We start from the raw sequence: 26726 nt of genomic DNA, 5'->3' as shown, positions 1-26726 counted from the left end.
TTCAGGGTCTGCTAATTGATTTATTACATTGTACAGAAATAAAAGATGCAAAAGTATGCCTGGAATAGTCGAGAAAATACATCCAGAAATCCTAAAACACACCAGCATGGTTTGCAATATGGTTAGCTGTGATGTCCAATATGTGATTTGTAGGCCAAAAAAAAAAAAAAGAGACCGGTAACATCCTTCTACTGGTGACAGAAGCTGTTGCTTGTCGGTTTAGAAATACGCCACAAATCATGACAGACAACCTCGTGCACTAAATTCACTTTTGACCCCAGACGGGACAATAAGTTGATGCTATGATTCTAAACAATCCAATTATCTACAGAAAGGGGGCTGGTATTTGCGTGACCTTGGGGAGAGGTTGGCAACCTGGTCCTCAAACAGAAGGGGAGGAGATGACATGGAACAATAAGGTTACTGGTCCCTGGAGGGAAACCGCGTGGCTCCTCGCTTGGATCAACAACCCAGCGCCAGCAATATGTCAATTCATCACCCCTCTCTACTCCTTGAACACACACAGGGGCAACGAGGCTAGTCAATTAGCCGCTGTAGTCAAGAAGCAGTTCTATAATGAGCAAAGGTGAGTAGTCCGTCGCCTCCCTTTTCTATTGAAGGCTCAGGTCTCACATTTGTTTTAATTTATTTACAACCACATATTGACTTTTCTCCTCAGGAAGGTTCCATCACCAGTGAGCATGAGGCAACTCACAGGGACGGGAGCAGCTTGGAAAATGTCTTGTCAAAACAGCAATATTTCCACCGGAGGCATTTAAAAGAGACATGAATGAAGGCTGGATTAACGATGGTGCCTCTATCTCGCCCTCCGTCTCTCTCTAGTTAGCAGCTATAATATTTGTAAGAAAAGCCTTTGGAGAGAGTGTGGGTGTTAGAAGAAAAGATAATTGAAGCGATGTCTATGAGTCACATGTGTACAGCGTAATCCTTTTTAGGAATTTATTAATTCCTAAGAGTCGTTATGAATTCCGCCATCAAAAATATGTGTTACTATCAGCTTAGGTAAAGATAATATTTTAATGTATTGGTATATGATAAATATTTGATGGTGGTAAATATGCAATTACCGTGACGACACAGGCAAGTCATAAAACTGAAATGATAGGCAATAAAAGTAACAATTTCTTAAGGGGTTTACAGCCATACAGTTTCAGGCTGTGTATGTTTCACATTTGACGTGTGCTGTTTTGGTATGTTGTGGTAGACGGTTTTCAAATGACGGTCCATGTGCTTCTGCAGCTGTCGCAACAATGACAAGTGCTTCGAGTGACATCTGGGCAAAATCCTCTCGTGCCCAAAGAAAGCATCTCGTTTGTTCGGAGATTGCTGTGATTGCATGCTCGCCTTTCATGATCGTCTCCGAGTCTGATTTCCGAAAGGAGAGCGCACTGTTGCAGATTTCGGGGGCCCGTAAAAATTCTTCTCCCTCTCCTCCTTCGGGCAAACAAGGTAAAAGATAACAAGGCGGGGCTGAGTGCATGAGCCCTCTGCAGCCATCGTTAGTATAAAGCTATCAGAATGTGTGAGATGTTGCTGCTGTCAGAGGCTTAAACAGTCAAAGGGATATTTTTAGAGAGCTTAAGCTAATAATCCAGAGCCCAGTCAGGGGGGCGGGAGTCTACAATTTCTTGCCAAGCAAAATGAAAGAACACACTTCATGCAAGGGGCAGTTCTCCAAAGCTTCACACTTTGTTTTCCTTGACACTGTATGTGACAGGCGTCTAGCGGGCCCGGTCTGTGCAGCCATAGCATGTGGGTATTCTCTATGAAGTTTGAACTTGATTATCTTCCTTTAAAAGAAGGTTAACTGTTTAATATACATGTCTTTGCATAATACCTTGTTACAAACAGTTGAGTAAAGTGGGCCTTCAGGGCTCTGGATAACACAGCGATAACCCAAATATATTGTTACATTTCCCCATTGCGCTACGTTGAGTAACTCTGGTCATTCATCTAAAAAAATAAAAAATAAAAAAACACACACAAAAAGCTTTTCAAACTCTATGGCCCCTGTCCACTTTGCTAATCTGCATCCTGTGACAGACATTTCCTACTGGCCATAACCTGTAATGCAGACGGGCTCTTAAACCGCGGTGGATGAGGACACCTGAACGAAAGATAAATACATAAGATTAGAGAAGTTGTTATTGGCTCATGATAAAATATTGCCAGTTACAAACCAAAGCAAGCATTTAGTTTTTCCTCCTCTGTGAAACAAGCTGTTGAGCATATGTCACAGCAGGAGTGAGACTAGAGGGAAAAAAAAGAAAAGAAAACAAGAAATCCAATTTTGGTGTTTCCCAAAGAATCTAAATCAAAGAGCAAACCTCAGTGCTAAGGTTAATAACAGCTGATAAGCTGAAAAGCATAACTCCCCAAGGCCATTCAGAAAATAGACATTTGCTTGACCGTTTTACCCCGAGCTGATGCCGAGGCAGAAATTGAATTGTGATTGAATTGGGATGAGATACAAAGAAGGGTGCAGCCCTGACAAGTTATTTACAACAACACCCCTGTTTTCTTCTTCATTTCTGCTGGGCATTTCAATACATGTTCATGTCAAAAGACATCAGAGTTTCATGCTTACAACCATTTAATGTAGAATTGACTCCCACAACCGTAGAATTGACTTAATAATGCGATAGCTGGCTTAGTCGGCAAACTGGACCGATCAGTTGACTTTGACAAATCTCTCCCTGTAGAAACCTGTCAAACTAAACTGTACATGACTGGGTCATGGCATCTCAAATATTTCAGCCAATTAGCAATGCTTACATGGATGGTATTATTTATACACAACAGTGGCAGACGACAGCGTCCTCATTCCAGGCATGTATGCGTAAGAAGACATCACTGAAGCGAGTCGAGCGGCTTCCATAAATGCACATTTAAAACAACATCTGGCATTCAACTCAAGCGTTTCCAGTCAGATTACAACAGCATACATTACAGGGTGATGGGTGGGGGCGGAGAGTGAATAACTAATCAAGGCGATGTCATCGGCGGGGATTGTTAGTGCCCTTGACTTGGCTCCGGGGTCACGAAGATGACTTCTCTTGGATGTCAGGCCGTCAGCCCCCGGCATGAGTCCAGGTGCCGCCGAACGGGAAGCTGCCACGTCAAAGATATGTGGGCCGATAACGACCGCAGGTGACTATTAATATGATCATGCAAGCTGATAGCGCCTCACTCATGCTGGGTGGAGGGAAGGCGGCCGCCTGCTACTGTGCAGGACAGATTAGGAGGAATAAATCACCTGTACTGAGCACTCCTGTAGCTCCCAGGAGAGAATGCAGCAATCCTGCTCAAGCATGACATGCCACAAACACGAGGGTGAATACACACGCAAGCAACACACTCCAGAGAGGCAGGAGTCGCTTTTATTGCCTCTGGGAATTTACTCAACAACAACTGATGGCATTTTACTTTTAGTTTTTACCGAGCTATTAAGTGGCATGTTTCATCTCTACCCAGCTATTTCCATCCACGAGGGTGTGATCGTACAGGGTTTTTGTGATTTACATCATGCGCATGACTGATGAGCCGGAATCCAAATGAGAACTTCCCATCGCTCGCAAATGTTTCACGTTGTCCCCTTATCAGTGTTTCTCTAATGTTTTGAAGTAAAGACAGCAAAGCAGCAGGAAACACCTGCTGGCAATTGAGAGTTTTTAATTTCTAAAAAAAATGATATTCTTTCTACCTCTACTTTAACTTTGTCCGCTGTTCACCAGATGGTGTATTGTTGTGAGATAGAGCATTTACATTAACAATAATACCTTCTGCGGTGCATGAGATGGTATTCATTTTCAACTTCTGTCAAACCCCTCTGCTCGCCTCAGGATATGTTTATTATATAAAGGCATTGTTGTAAACGGCAATGTCACTTCCAAATCCGTTAAAGTTGAATATCTGTTGAATAATTCATTCAAATTACATTTAAATGTTTTGTATAATGTTTCCAACATCCTACAGCTGCACAGTGCACACTTACGGTTAACGTACATTAAAACTAAATATGTTTGATGGCTGAATAACTCTGTATTATGAATACATAGTCTGCATTATGTCACGCTACTCAAATGCTGGAGAACTTTTCAAAAAACTTTTCCTGCAGTCAACAAGCACGAGTGTATAGCATTTGCAGGAAAACTGTATTTAACGTATTTGCCATTGCAACTCAAATTGTGTATGCTTTTGTACTACCTTATAAACTAACTTACTAACTTTTAAAACCAATTACGTATAGCCACGAGCAAAATAACCGATCCCGCCTGCCTGTGTCTATGTTTACAATCACTTACTTACTAACCTAATGATTACTCATTTTCTATGTCCCTCTGTTGGGTAAATGTATTACGACACTATTTTCCTCTGAAGTAGAAATACAGTAAGTAGGATACATTTCATTGCTTTGGGGGCCTTTTGTTAGTTATTTCAGGGAACTTTGACTTATAATAGTAACTTGATGACATTTGTGTCCTCACTAAACATAATAATAAATCTACAGCTTTTTGAGGCCCTTTTAGTTACTAGGCCCCAGGGTTGCCTACCTTGCCTCTGGTCAAGTCTATCCCTGGAGTTTGTTTCCACGCGAACCAGTGTGTATTTCACTGATGTTTCTGAATATGAGTAGCCTTTGGTATGTGATGCAACTACTGTTTGGTATGGCAGGCGTATTGCTGATGACACAAGGAAGAGCAGCATCAAGGGTGAAGTTGTTTGTATGAGCGGTTCTCGAAAACAAAGCCGCGAGCAGCACCACCACAGAGGCCGAAGCATTCAGCCCGTTCTGGCTTCTTTTCAACCGCCACTGCACTAGTCGAACCAGAATCAAGGAAATAACGCTCCAAAAAGTTTTGGTTGAACCCCTTCAAATCCATTTTGAAAAGATTTGTACAAACTTGAAAGCAGGTGCGGTGTTGACTTAAGCTTACATGGGACCAATTTCAACAGCGCCCTTTCCTGCCAGTCCATTACACACTTTTAGCAACAGCCTCTGCTCCCAACTATTTCAGTCTGCCGACGAGGACAGGAGAGGGGTCTCTTAGTCAGCCCGCAGGGACGACAGCAGCACCTACAGCACGGGTCCAAAGGTTAAACAATCGGAAACATGTGCAGTACATAAATATCTCCGCTGATAGCAATCTCAGCATGGGGAAGGCAGGGTTTGCATAAGGGGCTCCGAACAGAGGATGTGACCTCAGATAGAGCAGGAGGGAACAGGCAGACATTCAGCCGGTCTGGTGGGGCTAATGGAAGCTGTGGCAGCGGCGGTAGCAGCTTTGTGCTAAGGGGAGTTAGTTATCAGCCTGATGGCCTTATCAGCACTGAGGGCCTCTATCATACATCTCACCTCTGGGCTCTAACAAGGGGTCAGCACACAACGTCAGACTGCCAGAGACTGGCCATCTCTCAAGGAACGACAGTGGATAAAGGAAAGATGGTGGATGAACGGGACTGCTCTTACAAGCTACAAGCAGAGCTTACGTTTGCCTCAGTTTAAAGTTGTATTGATTGTCTGGCAATGTGTTTGGTCAAGGTCCACCTGATTGCATTTTTCAGGATCCAGATCTTCACAGTTAGAAGATTATTGTTTTTTTTTTTAGCCACGGTTATGAAAGCAACTGAATTGCAAACTTGATTCCAGCATGTGTTTGGGCGCAACAGCGAGCAAGAGAATTGTTAGTCGCTCGTGGAGTTTAAGTTCTCTCAATGCCCTCTAGTTTCAAAAACCTACACACGATCATCTGGCAAAGTTATTATGTTTTTGTTTTTTTATACATGAAATGAACAGGACAAATGAAGTAAAACATGTTTGAAGCTTATTATCCAGTATAATACAACAGACATTTGGTTTCAGGCGCTGCAAACAAAAGGTCAAGAAAGCATGTGTGCTTTTTTCTGCAGTGAACAGTTGAGAACGGTGACCATGCCTCCTGTGTATAATAAACATATGGGCATTTGGCCTGCTCTATTTACCCCCTAATGAGAAACAAAGACCTACTCTGGAGAGACTTGCATGCTTCAGACAATGAAAAAATCCAGAGCGAGAAAAAAAAGCTCTTAGAATAATAATTTGAACCATTTGTGTGCACAAGGGACATGGAGAGCTTTGTCTGAATAAATTGGCCATACAAAAATGTTGATGATGTCCAACATGTTGATGTGGTAGATGCCCATTTGCCAAATGAAAAGCTGCATAGAGGGCAGGGGCCATTCAAAGGACTTTTAATCATTTCACATTTATGCACACAGCTAACATGTGATAGATGTTGCACTCGGAGTATAACAACGCCATGGCAGTACTTGCGTGATGCAATCCAAAAAGTCACAATAAATCAGAACAACAATGATTTCATTCAGTTCAAGTGGGAGCAACGACCAAATTGAGCCGAGCAACATTTCTGAAATAAGCCCATAGGTTTTATTATCCGTGGCATGAAGCAAATTAATTTGGTATTGCGGGGTGGATATATTATACTTGGTCATTATGTCTTTGTCCCTTTCTTATACAGAGTTTTCTAACCATGAGGACAAATGGGAGAGTTCTCCAAACGACACTGGAAAACATGACTGTACAGCCTGAACTGTGGGAATACAATCATGAGTAGACAAAGGCCAGTCCTCCTGCCAACTCTGTGTGGATAAGAGGATTGGAGATGGGGAGGGAGCAACCCGCCAAATTCACAGCAGCAGTGATTTTGGGGGGAGGACAGGCATGAGGGCTGCAAGGCTATCTGGGAAGCCCGCCGGTGTTCAAACTTTTGAGAATCTCTCCAGCAACAAGCTGATATCCTGCACTCTCTCATGCTGTGACAGAAAGACACTGGCCGCAGCTCCAGCACAACGTGGGCACTATTGATCTGCTCCCAGCGCAATATCCTCTTACATCCATAATTATTCTCCTTCAGAGGACTCTGCCGTGTGCCCTGGCTGCCCGACTGGCAGGCTGGCTGGCTTTCTATCCGCCTCCTTCTTAAAGATGCTCTATGGTCTTACATTTCACGTTGCACTGCCAAAGACCCCCCTCTCTTAACCCAGGCATTTTCGAATATTTCATGGTTCAATCCCAGGGCTTCGGTACGGCACAATTACAGTGGTTAGTCAGACTCCTCTGGTGGAGCCATGCTGGCTCCCAAAGTACCATGACTCGCAAACAGAGAGGCCAGGAAAAACAGAGGAATGTTGGAGAGATCATTCTTCTTCCATACTGAATCCACTCTTTGCCTCTAGACACATAAGAACAGTTTCATTGAAGCAGTTGTAGTGTCTTGTAGTGACACTTCATTTGATTGAGTACTGGTTCACAACCTTTTTTGCCTTGTGACCCTTTAAAGTGAGACTGTTTAACTTTTGAAAGAAGAAATAACACAAGCTTCCTCTTGCAAATGCAAAGGCTGTAAGTTCATAGGCAATAAAATGCTCTCTTGCTCAATTGTATGCACTTTTGCTACTTCACCCTCACTAATAACTTCTAGCCGCTAATGCTAGTAATGCTATAGAATAATTTAGGTAGATATTGCTGCATAACTGGTATTAGTGAGTTAGTTGGCTGACTGTGTGTTACAGTTGGACTACATTTTAGCATGTCCAACATTTCAATTGTTTTACCACAACAATAAAACAAGTAAACATCTCAACAGCTGTTTCCTGCTGGTGGCAGGGATGACAGGATAAAGTGTTCCAAAGCAGCGACTATACACTTCAATTAAAGCTGTACATCGAAAAAGTTTTGCGGGCTTCCTCTAATGCAAAAAGCATGAGAGACATTTTCATTTGTATTGGACCTAATGACAAACATTGTAATTGTGGATACAAATGACCAATTTGGAGTGATTGTGATGCCCATTAAATTTGACTGTCACTTCTTTTATAATGGAGGTGCACCTTCTGATTGTGGCCACTATGTCAACATTGCTGCACAGCCAAATGCTCTTCCTGGGGGTTTCCTCTAATTGCTCCCAGTCAGATTGCCTAATGATGATGTAATTCAGTGGTTCCCAGCTAGTGGGTCACGGCCCAAAAGTGGACCATAAGTCCATTCTGAGTGGGTCACGAGTATGCGGGTCAACATTGTCAAAACAAAGCGGTTGTATTGCCCTGTTCTTGTCATCAGGGCTGTTTGCATGTTATATTGTATATAATATTAATGAGGGCAAATTAAAACAATCTACTCATTGCTGCATAGAGCTGATGTCCAAGAACAGGTCGCCAGACTATCGCAGGGAAGACTCATAGAGACAGACAACCATTCACACACCTACGGGCAATTTAGAGTAATCAATTAACCTAAGCTGCATGTCTTTGAACTGTGGGAGGAAGCCAGAGAACCCGGAGGAAACCTACGCTGACACAGGGAGAAAATGCTCCGACATAAAATACAAAATACTCCACACAGAATGGGGAAGGGCCGTCCAGCCCCGGAATCGAACCGCTTGCTGTGGGGCGACAGTGCTACACAACACACCAATGTGCAGCCTATTTTCATTCTGCTAAATTTAAATAATCATGCTTTATTTGCAACTCCTTGTCACCGTTAAGCTAATAAGAGATAAAAGAAAAAAAACATTACGGAGCAGAAATGTTGTCTTTTTTCAGCATCTTGCGTCCTGGGGTTAGGAACCATTGATCTAGCATTCAGCAAAAAAATGAAAATAAACAAAACAAGGCAGCTTTTAAATTTAGCAAATCATCACATGTGCCCTAATGTGCGCCATGACTCACTATGACTGTACGTCACACTGAAGGTCAATTTACTCTGGTGCTGAGCGGAAGGCATGTGACTCATCACAGAAATAGCACATTCAATTACAATGAAGTTGTGAAAGACACAAAGGAGAGCACCAGCTAATACTTTGTCTTTTCCTCCAATGACACATCGTGATTGTTCCGCTTTGCCAGCTTTGGAGATGGGTCTGTGTTCATCCTCCCAGTTGGCCTGTGGGGCCTCGTGAATAAACACATGGAGGTTAATGTCTCATGTTCTACCCTGTTCTCTCCCGACAGCTCTGACATGAGGAGAGCGAGAAGAGCCTAAAAGGAAAGCTGTTTTGGTAATTCGCTAATCTGGCTCTCACATCTCTTTGTTTTAGGCAGTGAGACAGGATATTTTCCTCAAGCTACCGGTGAGAAGTACATCTCGAGTCCGCTGAGGGTGAGCTGTCAAGGGGAAATTCTTCCTCCTATTCTTTTTTTCTTGTGTTTGTTGCAAGAACACCCTTCATAACCTAAGGGGCCTTTAGTGAACTTGCCATCACCCACACATACTGACAGCAGCGAGCACGTACTTCCACGGTCCCGCTCACGTCACCGAGGAGATAAACAGCCACGGGCCTCGCCACAGAGATAAGGCTTCCAAAGCAGTCCATCAAACAAACAAAGCCAAATGACGAATCTGGAAAGATGTTAAGAAATGACGCTAGATTGTCCATGTATCTCCTCTGCCTGCCTATTTTTCCATCCCCACTAACACACACATATAGTATATACTTGTACACCCACTTCAGCCTGTCCTGGAAAAATCATTAGAGCCCCCACCACCCCACACACACTGCATGCAAATGGAGAGCAATAGGGCTGAGAGCCAAAATGCCGGAGGGGCTTTTCATGACAATAACCTTTTTGTAGAGCTGCTTGTATCCCTCCACCTAGATCAGGGAGAGGTGCTGAGGGATGGATAGGAAAATAAGCGAGATAACCATACAAAATATTAGGCGAGGAACATTCACACAAAGTACAGAGGAGGAAGAAATCCGTGTCATTTTGCTCTCATGGCCTGGAGAGATGGCAGGCTAAATGCTCTTTTAAAACAGCTTGAACATTGAAATGATGATGGCTCCTTTTGCCTCAGCAAAGCACATTAATACATAGCAGAATGCCATTTCCACTTTTGTTAAATGGCTCACCTATTGAGTATTCAATTACAATGGCTGTCTCTCGCTTGGAAGACGGGGCTGGGACCCATAAAATAAGCTCCCTCTGAGTGTGGAGCTGCAGAACGCATTGGACAGCAATGGAAGGCATGAAGAGCTCCTGTATGGGGGTGGTATATATAATGTTAATGACAGGGGAATGAGGAGGTTGTTGGGTATTGGCTGTGGGGCAAAAAAACTAAGCTGCTCATCTGCGGTACCATTTTATTAAGGAAACATATTTTTAAACCATTTGCGCAGACACAAAAAAAAGAGCCAAAGTACATGATCTAAATTGAGAGAACCATGAATCCTGGCTTTAAAAAACATCAGTCAGGGTGATTAATTCAGTCTTGATTAATCGTTCCATTTGTCTATGATATGTCTAAAATTCCACAATACAAATCCACCAGTAATGGTCCAATCCCCCCACCATTCTGTGGTTTATCTCTTCTGCTCAAAGAGCAAAAGCAAATTGTGGCTAATTTTATCGGCGAATCCACTGGCATGTGGTTTTTCCAGCGGTAATGATTCACTCATTCGGGCCTAATTAACTGCAGCCATTAAATGGAGGGAAATGTAATGCCCTGGGTTCCATGTCAGGTAGTCAGAGGAGGACAGCACAGAAGGACTCAATTAGGCCTGTGCTGTTCCCAGGTTATCACACGACATGTTTGCCAATTAAATGGAGTAGCGTCTGATGTCCATGTGCCTCTGTCGGCACCATCTCAGGCCCTAGCAGCGCAGAAACAGCGTTGCGTGCCTCTCCACCCCCCCACCAGTGAAGGAACAGACACTACACTATGCCCCAAAAAGGCAGTAATTACAGGATGGATGGGAGACTGTTATATAAGTATGAGGCTGCCGATAGGCCAAGCAGGGCCTGCTGATGCCAGGTTTCAAACAAGTACCAGCAGGATTGAGTTACAGCAGAATTACCAAGGGTAGACTCAGTCAGGAACAGAGAAACATTTCAACATCAGAAGCAAACTAAAACAAGGGAAGAAAAAGGAGGCTATTAACATTTCTTTGGAGTCTGTTGCACGACTGTTTTGGAATTTCAACCGATCAAAAGGGAATTGTGATCCGTCTGAAATACGATCCCAGTCATGACAAATAATGCAGCACTCAATTCCCAAAAACTTCAATTTTCCCAAAAAAATATTATTAGTCACTCTCAAAACATGAGATCGTACAGCTGCTTTTAACACATTTCCCCAAGTGTGCGTAGCCCTGTATCGTGACTCAGTACGAGTGGGAGAGGAAGGCAGAGACAGGCAGACACATTAGCCTCCCCTTATGGCACTCTCTGCAAGGCAATAGTAGTCAGTCAGCATGATCCTGACTGTCACTGACTTGTTATGAAAGCATCGCGGGGCTGAGGCTGATCCATCACTTTGGGGGGTGGACGTTGGGGTGAGAGGACGGCCAGGGGGGCTGGAGGGGGCGAGCTTGGGCGAGGCAGCCCTGTTGCCTGTCACTCACCATGCACCACTGCATGACCGCCAACCTTGTCTGGCTTGTGCACAATGGGAGGTCTAGGGCTCGACTGTATGAGCAGTCATTCCCCGCTCCCTCCTCCCAGCAGCCAACACAGAGGAAGGCCAAAAGGAGTCAAAACACTCTGGACAGGCATTAGTCCTGTATGGACCCTGGAAGACCTCACTGCTTGAGACATCTGAGCAGTGAATATCTGCTCTGTTTCCCACTGAGTCTCGTATTTTGCCGGTGTTAGCCGGGTTCAATTCCAGAGAGCAAGCCCTGACATAGACTGCAAAAGATAATCTCCTTCTACAAACATACATTGCAATTATCCGCAGTCATTAAACTGTAATGACTGGAGGTGTGAGCAAACTTCTTAAGCAAACAGTTACAGTACCACCCAACCAAAAATACATAACGCTTGCAAAATGTACACCGTAGTTTAGGAGACAGAATCGTTCCTCACAGCAATTAGGGAGCGAAAGAGATGTGCATATGTAAAAGGGGAGGCTTTGTGCTCGGAGAGGAAAGAAAAGAGGAAAAAGCTGAAGTCAGCAACTGCAATAAATCCTCAAATGCTGAGCAGTTTCTTCCAGTTCTGTCCTGGTCTGTGGACCTCATCTTTAACCCAGAGTCGGGGCTCTGTTTAGTAGCTTTAGCAGTGGGGAGGCGATCTCAGTCCATGATCATCTCCCCCCCTCCCCCCCGATGGTTCAGTTTGTCCAGGCGGGGCCTGTTAGAGGACACTTCCCAGCAGCACCACGGTCTGTTACCACAGCTTGACCTCCAACCAGCTACTCGCTTCCACAGTGGCGAGAGAAATCAATAGATCAACCGGCATGAAATGGTGACGCAATTGAGATGAATGATCACTGGGCTAATTCTTATTCATCTCTTTATGGGGGAGTGATGAGTGAGAAGTTAAATGGATACTGAGGAGGAATGAGAGCACTGAGTGGAGTGAAATGGTAGACATGACATTTTGAATTTGCCTTAAACAAGGTGAGAGGATAGTCAGAGTGTAAATCACTCAGAGAGCACATACCTCCACCAGGACTGCACAATCCATTGAATGTGTTGTATTATTAATGAAAGTATTGTGAATGTAAGTATTTAGTCTGCATCAGGCATGTTTGATTGTTATATGGAGAAAATCATAATCTTACCTGAGACTGAAGTAAAAAAAAAAAAAACACACTTAAGACTATTGACCTTTTTCAGTTTACATCAATTAGGCTATCTCTACAACTACTTTGAATATTAAAAGGTAAGAGGTAAGGCTTATCACAAATGTCATTCAAATGTGTGTGACGCAGAGTTTGCAGTGCTGTGAAGCTGTAGCTAAATGCTAATATCACCATGTCTATGTGTTTAAAGTAACCCTCTAGCAGCTATACAGTGTCCACCCTCTATGTTTAGTGTGTTAGCATGCTAAGTACTTTTGACATTTTGCTCACAATGGCCAAATGTTTGTTAAATTCACACTAAATAACCAAAAACCAAAACCAGATGATCCCGACTGAAAGTAGAACCTCCCTTGTGGAGATAAATATAAGCATGCACCAAGAAACACATGTACTGTACATCGTAAACCAAACAATGTGTTGGCAAACAGAATATTCCTCCTAAAGAGGACTGACATGCCTTGTTTCACTTACCGTCTCGTTGCCAAACAAGATGTCGACGTAAGGCATGACCTTCATCAAGGGCTCTTTGAAGAACTGGCTGATGAAAGGTGCCGAGAGGTTCATGCAGAATATTTTGTTGTTATCTGAAGCGTGCTTCGCCACCTTCATGATGGACTCTGGGGACACGGTGAGGAAAAACCCCTGAAAACAAGAAGAATGTTTACTTGCAGCGGTTTGACTGACCTCATTTGGCTCAGATAAATTCATGTGTAAGGTGCAGGCAGCATTATGTATTGAGAAAACACAACATGAGCAAGAATGGACTAAAAGCCCCTATGGGCTGAAACACTTCAAACTGCTAATTTGTGGGTTTGAATCCTGACAAGGCAATTTGGTTGCTTGGTATTCTTGAAATATAACACGGGAGCCACAAGAAGAAGACAAAAACAGCGGTAGTGCTCAAACATTTATCTGAATGGTTTCTTAGAGGGTACATAGAGCAACAAAGAAGAGGAAAAAGTGCAGAAAAAAAATCCATCCAGGACAAAGCCTGTGGCTGGGCTCCAAGGCTCATACTGGAGGAAGCAACATGCACGTATCCGATGATAGGGGCGAACAAAAGTCTCATCTGGACTCTCCTTACTTGGAAACAAGAGAGGCAGGTCCACTCATTGTGTGAATGAATACAAATCAGGTAAGAAAACACCTTTGTGTTTCAGTTGGAAACCTGAAGCGAGACTCTCCTGCAAGCCACACAAAAACACTCCTCCTTTGATACTGATCTTCTAAACCTTGTTTTTCAGCAACAAGCTGCTCTGTACAACCACTGTGTCACAATAGGGGCAGAGTGGAAAGGAAAGTTTCAGCGCAGCGATACATTTAATCTGGCTGAAAAGCTTCCTTTGAGGGCTACGGTGCGGTTCTCATTAAAGCACGAAGACATTTTCAGCAACGGAGGAGCGACCTCCATGAAAAAGGAAAGGGTATAATACGGATGAATAGAGGGTGACTGTGTAGTCAATCAAATGTACAAGGCATTACAATGCAGCCGTGCTAAGCAGGTGAATTCTTTATTACACATTCATGATGTCATTCACTCTCTGCGAAGATATTCTTGTCCCATGTCTTGTGTTTATTTTTTAGAGAAATGTCTTAAGGCCCAGGTCAGCGTGTGGTTGCTGTGTCATGGTACCATCTGTTGAAGACTAAAAAAGTTGTTTTCAATGGATCTGGGAGCACAAAAGGAACTCACTCTGGGCTAATGGCCCATCACTGACCCTGACATGTTTCTTTTGTTCTGTGCCAACGTGTCAGGGGAAGGGGAGATTGTTTTCTGACACAAATTATCTTTTTTTTTTTGGTAGTTGAAAATAAACTGTCATGGTTACCGTAATGTTAACACTGATCAAAGGCCAGCGGCTCGATCAAATACCCTGAGGGCTGGTGAACTTTAAAAGCCATGTCACAGCTTCTCTAATCACACACTGGCTGTGTGTAATTTACTTATAGCCTCACTACCACTGCAAGTGCCAGTGCCATCAAATTAAATAGCTCACAGCTCAGAACTGTAATACATAAACTGATTACTGAACAAATTATATCCATGTAATTCTAAAAATATTCTCCAACACTTCATTCTTATTTGAGCACTCAAGTCCATTTTAATGTGATGCAATGCATTTAGAGTGGGAATGTTTTTTTTAAAAAAAAACAGCTAAAATACACACTGATCTTTAATTCAACATCATTTCATGTCTCAGGAAGTTGTTTAGCCAATCAAATCTTTGCGCATATCATCTTATTATCAGTCTAGTTAGACAATGACAGCACAGACAGCAGTCTCACCCATCACATATAAGGGATTGGCTGTTTGAAATAGTGATTATTCAGTTTTGCCCTCTGGCTTTATGTAATATTTAGATAAAGTGTGTTAATCTATGATGTAAGGCCCTCCTCTGATACAAAACACTGTGGGACACCCTGGCGAGTAACCCACAAATGAATATTCATTGCAAAATTGCTAGCAACAATGTTAAACATCCAATTAATTACTGAAATAATCTGAAGTCTATATCTATCATTATACCCATTTATATGTAGCTTCACAAGCTCTGTCAACAATCAGTTTTGATGCACACACATTAAAAATCCATCTACATATAAAAACTGAATGTCTGCGTTATAATTTAAAGTTATGCTGCAGGAATCTTGTTAATAAAAATCATAGAGGCCATTTTTTCCACCAGGCTCCAAATGTTGAGACTCTAGTGGCTTGTGGGAGAAAAAGAAAAAAGCCTCAGTCTGAGCCATGTGAAATTCCAGTTCCCATCAGTAGTCTCTGCCGACTACGAAACAGGAGAACTTAAGTCTTTAGTACTGCGGTGCAGATCATGTATCAAGAACCCAGTCTCCAGTTTCCCAGGTGTCAGAGAGCCCTGTGAAGTGGGGTGACTATCACATTTCCAGGTCAAGATGATCAAAGCACTGGGTACACTTCGTACAATTTCCAACCCGACAAAACATTCAATGCAGCATTCAGAAAAGCATTTTCCTGGCAGACAATAACGCGGAGCGATGTTTGGCCATGTCAAGCGGTAATTTGAGGGAAGAGCTGGAAAGGCAGGGCATCCATTTTCAATGTTTACCCTAAAAAAAGGAATGACTTCCACTTTGCTCACACAAAAAATGTCTAAATGCTACTCTGAGATAAAATTTGAGGTAATCTAACCATGGAGGTCCTAACTACACAGCAGCAGCACGCTGTCACACTTTCCCCTTCATTGTATCAGTGTTTTCCCCGGGGCTGCTTACATCTGAAAAGCTGGGTGTGATGGATGGCACGGTGTCACTGGGCTTAAAATAAAAGTGGACATCTGAAGGTTAAAAATGATCTATTTTGGGAAGGGCATTTTCATTTGCACCCGCAGCAGAGGTGGTCATGGAAAAGGAAAGGCTTTTTTCTTTTCTTCTCAGGTCTATTTTAATTCTGCGGGGATAAGAGGGAGTGTTCAAAGTTTTGTTTGACACTTCCTATTACTCAGGAATGATGGAAGGAATTTAAACAATCACCACTTATGTGAAAAGAGTAATTATGGCCACTGCAATCACACAACATGTGATCAAGTCCCCAGATCTCGAGAAAGTGTATTCATAAAACCAGAAATCACAAGTTCCTTAGAGAGGGATTTACAATCCTCAGACACTCTATCTTTAATGGTGCTACATTCTAAATTCAGAGCATTAATATAGCAGCAAACACCTATTTGCAATGTTGAGATATAGAGTAGAGAATTCAGTATGTTGAATCTGGCGGAGAATAATTGGCCAAACCAATTAATCGGTCGACCTTTACTACCAGCTGGTATAGGGAGTTTTTTTTTTTCTAACGCAGGCGAACAACAAACCTCCTTGTTGACCATTGTCCGTACTGTGTGGCGTGTTCACAAGGAACTTTTTGGCCAAGACACATGCGGCGAGAGGCGACGCAACAGTTGCCCTCCGAATCCCTATCGAGCACATTTAAAGCTGCTATTATCAATATTTTTGTATTAAATAAGTAATAATTTATAATGTCAAAGGGCTCGCTCGTAGTGATGAACCCACTTAGATGTATCCCTCAACTGTTCATTACCCCTCAGCTCTAAGTAGCTTTTTTTAGTATCTTATTGTTTTGGTTTTGGAGCCACAACTTTATTGTTTTGGTTCAGTCTCTCATCAGAGTTATTTCCAGATGGAGGAGGCAGCTGTTTTCAGTAAGCTCTGATAATCCCACTGTACACTACCTGCTCAGCACTTATGGCAGACAGACAGAGTTGGTGACTAGCTGGTGGGAAAAAACGAGTATTTAGCAACTAAAGAACCAGATATTTCCCTCAGGAATTGATTAGTATTTGAGGAGGCCAAAACAAAACTAAAACAAAATGTGAGTTTTCTACCATGGAGCTCACACTGTCAGTAACAGCACTTACTGCATAAATAGTGTCTAATTGTTTTAAACAATTTCAGAGACAAGGAGACAAAAGGATCTACAATATGTGTTTAAAGGATATTTCCAGGATCTCAAACTGATTCAGCATTGAAAAAGAGGTCAGAAAGAAAAAAGGTAGAAGTTAAAGCCTTACAGATCCCAGTGAAGAAGTGAACCACCACATGACCTGGCAATCGAGATGGAAGACAATGAAATTAAGGAACCACAGTATTCCTGTAAAGCCGAGTAGGTATTTATTCACTGATACAATCAATTAAAAAGTAAGAGCAGCATGTGTCGGCATTCAGGGTACATTCAGCAGCTAGTGCAGCACAGAAGTGCTAATGCTAGTTAATAATGTGCTAACGTGCAATGCTAATGCTAGCTCAACAGGTTTTTATGTAGAAACACAACGTCTTAGAAATGGATATCTCCTTCCAAACCCCTCCCTGTGGAACACGTATCACTACTAACATGTAACCATGGCTTTATTAAAATTCCTCTAAACCAACCTGAAAAAGGACAAACATCTGAAATGATTCCACTAGAGTTTATGGAGAAGAGACGGATAGTTGTTGAACTCTGTATGGAGCTGGCCGATATCTCGCCATGATTGGCCAGTCTGCGATCGAAGGGCGGGACTTAGAAAAGGGTCAATTCAGGTAGAAAGCTTCTATAAAACAAAGACCTCTGTCTGTCTCGGGAAGAGCAGAAGTGGGCAGAAGTGGGATCCCTCTTCTCGGACGGCATGAAATAAGTGGTGCTTGTAAAAAAAAAAGAAGAAGTAACAAAGTAAAGAAAAGGGAATGCAGGCGCTTGTTCTTGTGATAAAAGCCCTGAGAGCTAACCGGTTGTGTTTCAAAGCTTTTCGAAAGCCGCCCAGCCCATGCTATCCCCGTCATTACCATACACAGCCCCCCATCATGCTCTCTAGTGCACAGGGTTCATTACACAGAATTAGATGTCACACAGATCAGAGCGCACATGAGGCCACACACTGCTCTCCTCCTCAGTTATCTCTGTAAAGCACCATTGCGAGGTGGATCGATAGCTGACGTTTGGAGCTTCATTAGCTCAGTATGACTCCATCTCCATCAAGACACCTCTGGCACGCTACGCCAGTGTTGCAATATATATTTTACTCCCCGATCCTGAAGGTCCTGCTGTTTTACACACACAAACACACACGGAAAAACAAGACCTTCACACATGATGGGGGGCGGGGGAATCTGTGTCAGTCCCCGGCTCGATAAACAGGAGAAAGAAAGAGGCCAAACAAACAGGTAAGCGATAAATCGTGTCACAGAGTGCCTTGAGTGGAGGGAAAGAAATTAAAAGGATGAAAAGAGATCATTTAATGCTTTTCACTCAGGATAAAAAAGCAACCGAGATTTACTCAATGCTAATGATGTTTTGTTTGCATTGAAACAACCCGTTGGTCTCATTTAGAAACAAGTTCAATTAAACCAACAGAGAAGATAAATGTGTAACAACATGATTCAGCATCTCCTGCACTTTTAGGATGTTTGATCTGACTACAAGGCAATTCAACCGCACTGATAGCATCTGCTTCGTCTTCTTCTTTCTTCCATTAAGAATCATGTTCTAGAGGAGCTTATCAGACATCTAGGAATTCATCCACTTCTTGTGAGGGAGCTGGAGGGAGGCCAACTGTACTGGAAGGGAGGGCCGGGCTTTTAAAGGCCGCTTGGAGATGAGGAACAGGGGCTATCATGTCAGACAGGATCTCTAGGGCAACATTAATGTGCCACAAATGCTGGATTTAACAACTGGGCAGAGACATCACTTACTAACTGCTGCACTATTTATTTTCCAAAACATTTTTCTCTGGTTTAAATATTACCTGACTTTCAAGCTAGCGGACATTCACCGCCCCATCCCCCGATGTCATGAAGGTCTCTCGTGGTGTACATGAAATATAGCGATGCAGCTAAAAGGGTTTGTGGCGATAACCAAACATACCTGGCCAAGGTCGTCTTAATGAGCGTGGACAAAACAAGACATTAGAGCCAACCCACAAAGCACTTGAGGGGAGCGTGTGTCACACTACAAGCCTTCAATTTGTACAACCATCAGTGACTGTAATTACATTAACCTCAGACGCCTACACTTTGTAAAGCAATGGAGGAAACCACTTGCATGGAAAAATAAAAAATAAAGGTTTTTCACCCCAACTTGAGGGTTTTGTTGGCATCACAACATTGGATGACTTGGGTTGATTTGAGCGGCATCTCACTAGAAGTAATTTGAGATCAGCTCTGGGGTCTTTTCAAATGGCTGCCTTTTGCTCTCCTGTTAAGCTCGACAGTTTCAAAAAAATGTGTTGGCCGGGGGAAGAGGCCAGCCTGAGCGGGAGAGCGGGATGCCAAGGAATGTACTTAAGATCTAAAACAGACAAGATTTAAAGCCAAGAGCATTTAAATGCCAATACTAATCCAAAAAATAATTCACCGCATAGTACAAACCGACTCTCCCTTACAGATACCATATGTTACCTCAGTGAGGAGATGAAAGGACAAAAGCAATGCCAGAAGAGAGGCTTTCTTCTCCTAAAATGGTGTTATCTTGGTCATGAAAAAGAAAACCATGCATCTCTCTGTAGCCTACTCTCTCTGGTTCCTACTGTTGTTCTTGCCTCCATCGTTGAGACAACAAACTATTAGCCAAGAACAAACTATTTGGTTTGCAGGAAGTTAAAATGTGCTAATGCACACACACTCTCAAGTGTCCTTGTCTGCCACACTGCACTTAATTAGCATTTTAGTGCGAGGCAGTTCTCTCTCCTTCAGTACCTCTGAAGGGAAACATCACTCCGACTCACACAAAACACATACTCACACACACTTACAGAGTCAAGTTGAGCTCCTGTAGTTTCTTACACACTCTGAGAACAGGATGAGGAATGGAAAGGGGAGTGTGTGGGGGTCGATGGAAAAACGGGATAAAAGTCTGCAATGTGAAAACAGATGTCGGGCTTCAGAGTTGTCTCTTCTGAACTGGCTTGAAAGGACGTATTAATATATGGGTCAGATGTATAAAGCAGAGGTTCAGTGTTGGAGTGTCGACACTGCTGAGGGGTTTCTAGTTTCAGGGACTCTGAGGTTGTGCGCACACAGAAACCAAATCTCTGCAGACATTCCTGTTGCTGGGAAGTGAACATTTCCAAATGTGCCACTATGTGGATGTAAATGAATTAGTCCACTTAACTTGAACACTAAAATGAGGAACTGAGGAGACCATCTTTCACTGTTCACAGTCGCGCCGCTGAAAGCTAGCGCACCAGGTTGGAAAATTACAGGTAATTGCTGAAGCCATTGAATCCAGTTTGGTTTTGGTTGAAAGACTAAAATAACAAAGCTCTGATTGCTGAAAAGACAAGGGCAGGGAGCTCGGAGGCCCTGTTGCTAAGAGTTAATTTGATACATATTTCTCCCCCATGAAATGTCTGAGGTACTGGCAAGAGACGGCAAAAAAAAAAAAAAAAAAAAAAGTGAGAGGGAGGGTGAGACCCCCGCTCTCCCTGCAAATACTATCCATCTGCCATATTACATTTAACCAGCATGAGAAGCTAAGGGAGCGCCCTTGCACAATATTGTGTGAAGGCTGTCAAACTCAATGCAGGAGCTCGGTGCCCACTGCTCAGAGCCGAGGACACGGGCCGCTTAAATTCAGTCTAATAATAACTACTGACTGTGTGCGCTCAGCACCAACAAACCATGAGAAAACGTGGCAGGAGAGGAACTTTTAATTAATCATGCCAGATAAAAATAAAAAAATCCAAAAAAAATTACTTAATTGAAACTGTAATATGATGGCCCCTGGGAGAAAACACCAACAGATTTCTTGCAGAATCGCCAAATCAGGATTCAAAATGAGTGAAGAGCAATAATAAAGTTGCAGCAGGGGGAGATCAATGTTGCACTTATCACTAGAGACCAACGCCGTTCTGAGTCGACACTCATATGTGGCCATGCCGACATACTGGTTAACTGGTTTTGACAGTGAAGCTGAGCAAATAATAAATAAATAAATAAATACGGTGCCAGGCAATGATATGAAAAGATGTGCCACATGGAGAAGCTGAAAACAGGGGATCTTTTTTTAAATTTTAACGTGACAAATGACTTCAAAATTATTGATTTTATTATTGATTTTCTGTCAACTGCATTACTTGTTTTAGGGTGTCAATTAACACACTTTTCCTTAGACTTTGTACCTGCTGAAAAATGAACGAACTCCCACAGAGCTCACAGTAAGGTCTGAGTGACTTCAGTGACACAACATGGCGCTGATGGCCTTTCCAAAGCACTAAAATCAAGCTCAGAGAAATCAATTGCCAGGAGGCAAGAAGTGTGAACTTACATACCCTAAGCCCAATTTCCCTGAAAGTGGAGGTCCTAAATCAAAATCGAGCCCAGCCAATGCACCGTGGAATTATGCAAAAAACGACAGCTATATAAAATGACAACTGGTAAGAAATACCGCCACGGCTAAGAAACTTAAGCGCTTGTTTATTCACACCACGTGTTTTTATCTTCCTGGTGCTGTGCGGGTGCTACAAGTCAGCTCTGATTGACTTTGTTTTCATTCTGGCCAAGAGGGAGAAATATTGAGTGCACAGAGATGATGTAAACATGCACAGAGGAAGAGCAGAAACAGTGCACTCCACAGAAAGTTTACCCGTCTCTTCAATGCATGATTTTTTTCTGTAAAGACTCTCTTGTTGCTGTGGTATTTGGCCATTGTCGAAAGAAGGGGCCCGTTTCTGATCAAACATGAAATTGCCTTGAGAATTCACTGCTGAGTGAAGAGTACTTCCCTGCCTGTGCACAGCTAATCACAGCTGATGGAAATACCTCAGCAGGACTTTAAAATCATAGTGATCAAAAGAAAAAAACAGGATAGACTTGAAGACAGAGAAGGAACTTTCAACTTTTTTAAGTGAATGCATGATAATACCATTAAAAGTTGGCCACCGTTCCTGTGCTCAAGCTCTGATGGTGAGTTATTGTGAAAGTTATTGCTCAGACATTTTCCTCTGAAAAGCATGCGTAGCATTAGCAGTGTAGTGCACTGAGAGCTTCTCTCACTTGAGAATAGCATCTCAGGCTAAATAAGCACAGCCAGAAAATATGAGTCTTTCTTAAGTATCAAACAAAACACAAAAATCATAAATTAAAATGCTGCTGGTAGGCGTAGGGGTTGTCTGCCAAAAGCCCAAGTAACAGGGTGAAGCAATGTGTTGCATGTTAAATTGAAATTGTTCCGAGGCATTAGCATGCCTTTGATGATTCTGCAAGACGTATCAGCCATAACGATGACTATTGCCTCTTTGTTGGACAAAATGACAAATACACATCTCTTGTTTCATGAAGATTTGTTTTCTTACGTTACTCTTGGCCTAATCTAGTACAAGGCACAGTAGACACCAACCAAAATGATGGCCGACGACACCGTTTGATTTAGAGCTGCAACACACTATGTTTCTATGGTAACAATCAGTAACAATTTTATGACTTAGATAATAATGATAATAACGTGTACTGTTGTTCATTTCCTTTATCTTTATTTTGTCCCATTGTTTGTGCAAATTTGTTTAACATCGCTCCTCTCAACTATATTGATACTTTCCATTTCACAATTTGTTTTACCAGATCAGTTTTTGTCAGGTAATGGTACACTCATAACTCAGAGGTTTGTTTTCTATTGGAACGGTTAGAGCTAAGCAGCGTGGAGTCAATGCCTGTTTCCATTGCACTCACTCATATTTCCCTTTTTATGGATGAACAGATATTTCCACCTCAGCAAAACAATTCTTGCAATATATTAACTTTGATGCGTTCAACTTATCTGCGTTTCACTTAAGAGCTTAATGTACAAATAGAAAATGTTCATAAAAACAGGTGGAAGAAAACAATTCTCTTCGTATTAAACACTTACTACTTTATAGTGGGCAATAAAATAGGATTTCAGACACTTGCACCATTACTGACAAGTGTAGTACTACGTGATAGTAATAATATACAAATGGCAAAGAATTGCATTGTGTACATTGTTGTGTTCATGCTGTGGACTCTCCATTTTAGTCTCAATAAACAGATTTAATTTCACTCATCAATGAAATAAGAGAAAACGTAAACATAGTACTCGAAGGACAAAAGAGTCTTATTTAAAAATGTACAATCAAGAGCACTAACCCTTTGTGTATCAAAGGAAATTAAACATCTATCAGACTTTTTCTTAATGAAACCAGACCCAAATCAATATTGAGTCCATGTCAGTCCTAAACCAAGAGCTTAAATTGAACATAACTGTATTTGTGATCACAATATTACCAATATAGCAAAATGTGCTCCTCTCTGCGTGGAATATGAGCCTCTTTAGCCGGGACCAGAGACGACCGGTCACTCTCCCGCCTGATTTATTATGACGAGAGCCTCTCAGGAGAACAGGAGAGTCATCCTCAGCCACATCCATTTTTCTAAAATGTTTAAGTGCTTGAGCTTTCTAAGTGGGGCAGCCGAAATGAAAAACACTGACTGTGGAGTGCTATATAGGACATGTGTGAATTATCCCTAAATAATACACTGTACTAATAGTACAGTGCGATAAGTGCCGGGGATTGGTGACTGGAGAATTCCCCTCTTCAAAGACAAAGACACATTAACAAAAATGTGGGAATCTAATGCGTCAGTCTGGTTGAAGAGTATCCATCACACCCACACTCCTTAGAGCTTAGCTGCTACATGAAAAATTACCACTTAAGGGAAGAATAAACTTATAAAGCTGGTCCGTGGAGCAGGAGGTGGAAGGTTGCCTTCTAATTGCTGGAGGGGAGAGAAACCATGTTAGAGTAAACAAAGTCTGATCGATGGTGGGGATTATATCAGAAAGAGCCTTTGGCCTTTGGCCAAGACGAGCAAACACACTGGTCTCTGTCTCTGCCACAGATGGGAAAAAAAAAACAGCCGAGGCAAAAAGCCGGTGAGTTAAAAGCATTATATTTCACAGAGGGGGGAGCAGATAGAGCGTAGTACAATGCCAGATATGACATGTAGCCAACTATATCACTTCTTGGCCGTTTGTATCAGACAGAAATGCCAGTAGATAAGAGGGCAGTGTTGTGGGTTTGATGGAAGGCTGTTCCGGCTGGGGGCTTAGCTTTAGGTCAGGCTATACTCCCACGGCGCCGCGGTGCTGTGTGTGTGAAACCCCTCCATCACCACACGCACAAGTTCAACACGCTGTTAGCTGGTCACGGGCCGGGAAGAAATGTATTCTGTGTACTCCCCGGGTTCAATGTGGCAATTGCAATTCACATAAGCCACTTAAGGAAATCTGCAGAGGGAGAGAAAAAGGTATAAAACTGAGAGGGGCTTACAAGTTATTGGAGCCCTTTAAACACGGCGGCTCCTCATCAGGCAGGGGTTTCCTTTTTTCCCCATGTCTTGTAAATGAGTTCACTCCGTTGCCTTTAAAACCCTTGTAAAGGTATTTAATCTGAAAATAACATAATTCATTACGTCTGTCAGAAACATGTTTAACTGGAAGATGTAATACCAGCAAAAGTGCTTTGGTCTCGGTTGCAAGGATTTACAGAAAAAGAAGCGAGTAGGTATGTGCAAAGTGTAAGCCATTCTGTCTGGGATATCATTCAGCACAAAAGGAATACTAATGACTTTTGAATCCACTTCAATTTGTGATTTATATTAATGGCCCGTGTATTGCTTTCTCCCCATCCAACAGGGCTGTGTTCTGCTAAATTTCAACATAATATTCATGTCGATAAGCAGGTGACGACTTGGAGAAAGGACTGATTATATTTGCTAATCCCCAAAAGAAATTAGGCGAGATTGATGAAAGCGTGCATATACTCCACACAAAGCCTTGGGAGTCTCTTAAAGCTGTTACCATGGTGGTATCCCATTAGAATAACAAACATTTCCCCTGGATGTTTAACATCGCTTCCCAGTGAGCACAGCCCTCCCTAAACCTCCCCTCTCTCCCTCTCTCCCCCTCTCCCCCTCTCTCTCTCTCTCTCTCAAGCACCTGCCTTCACATTTTCCACTTCTTGAATTCCAGCAGCCGCTTGAAAAAAAAAAAAAAAAAAAAGAAAAGAAAAAGAAGGGTGAAATATGAAATGTAGTTACGAGAAAACTTGAGTGCCAAAAAAAGGACTTTTCTTCAAACCCGTAATAACTTTCCATGGGAATAGGGAGAAACTTAAAAAGAATAACACTTCCCCTTGATTTTCTACTCCTACCACTTTTTTAAGCAGGCAGTGAATTTCCTGGAGTGATAAGGGCTTAGCCAATGTAATCCTCAGAGGACCCTTCTCTGGCATGCCAGGAATCAAGAAACCTTTCCCTCTCGAAAAAAAAAAAAAGACAGAGAGAGGGAGGCAACAGTAGGTTTGGGAACAAGGAGGAGAGGCAACCAGCATGCCATCTCCCACACATGCTGGCAAATGCAAATTAGCATGTGTAGAGAGAGCAGCCGGACTTGCCTCAGCTGGAGATCAACAGAGGAATATTGATATGACAATGCAAGGGGCTTCCCTGACTCAGACAGCAGGGGCCACCGAGGATGCTCTAATTGGCCTCACGCAAGGAAGGGGCGAGAGGGCACCCATAAATGTTTCACACAGATTGATTCATTATCAGTTTGCTCGACAGGCTGGGTGGGCCTCGTAAAAGTGTACCATCTTGAACTGGTGGCATGTAAGTCACTGTCACCGCGGCAGGACAGAATATATCATCCCGACCTTTCACTTCAGATATTGAAATGAGAGCCGGTAACATGACTTGCCACACTGCAGGACTACTACTCTTGCATTTCAAAACGCGGGAGTAGAAGGATCGTGCAATGATAGGTGACAGAGCAAGGGGAAACATCAATAATGTACGAATGTCTGTTCTGTCGTGATACGCCGAGCTATGATGTGCTGTCTTTTTTGTATTACACCAGATGCCAGAGCTGGCTGGCAACTTTGAGGTATAAACATACTCCTGATTAAGGAGCGACTGCGCGTTCAAAAAGAAAAGTGTTCTGTCTGCATTGCCGTGTAAAATAGATCTAAAAAAAAAGTTTGACTGATAAGTCTATTTACTGACTCGAGTAACTTCTGGTTTACAATAGCGGTCAATTAATGGCGTCTGTATCATTACAAGAGCTGACACTTGCTATCTACTGTAACAGTTTGCCACAAGAGAAGTCATAAATCTCTACAGCCAAACTCTCCTCCGTCTCCTAATGTGGTTAAACTGGCATTTTTGCTCTGTGATAAATGTGCACAAATGATTCAATAGACCACAAAAACTAATCTGTCCGTTGAAAAAAAAAGAACTGCAGGCTTCACAGACCCGCAGAGCTGCTGAAGATCACTGGCAGCAATTTAAGAGCCGTGAGAAAGGCAGTTGAGCATCTCAGCTTCTCGCTGGGTGGTTGGTTGCATGTGGTTGACACATTTGCATCTTCAAAGATGCACACAGACAAACTCAATATGTGTGAGAATGTCTGGGCGGCATGTGGAAAACCCCAGTCCTTCCTCTGAAGAGGTTTCCTCCCCCTCTCAAAGACGACAGCACGTTTCTGAGCTCCTTTATCTGTCGAGCAGTCGCTTCAACAGCGAGTTGTAAACACGCCTGCTCGGACTGGATGCGCAGAAAGCAGTCGCCGTGTAGCGTGCAGCGG

At 42.7% G+C, this 26726-nt stretch overlaps 1 protein-coding gene across 4 annotated transcripts in view; it reads right to left on the bottom strand.

Moving 5' to 3' along the window:
• The window catches only part of adkb (adenosine kinase b), a 95888-nt gene that overhangs the window by 12148 nt on the left and 57014 nt on the right, over positions 1–26726 (bottom strand). For all 4 annotated transcript variants that reach the window (XM_034558229.1, XM_034558231.1, XM_034558230.1 and 1 more), the window contains one exon: positions 13076–13246. In XM_034558229.1, the coding sequence (XP_034414120.1) occupies positions 13076–13246 (171 nt within the window). The remainder of the gene's footprint in view (positions 1–13075; positions 13247–26726) is intronic.

The sequence above is a fragment of the Cyclopterus lumpus genome, chromosome 19 (genome assembly GCF_009769545.1).
Source record: "Cyclopterus lumpus isolate fCycLum1 chromosome 19, fCycLum1.pri, whole genome shotgun sequence".
NCBI lineage: Eukaryota > Metazoa > Chordata > Actinopteri > Perciformes > Cyclopteridae > Cyclopterus > Cyclopterus lumpus.
This window is presented reverse-complemented; position numbering and strand designations above follow the sequence as displayed.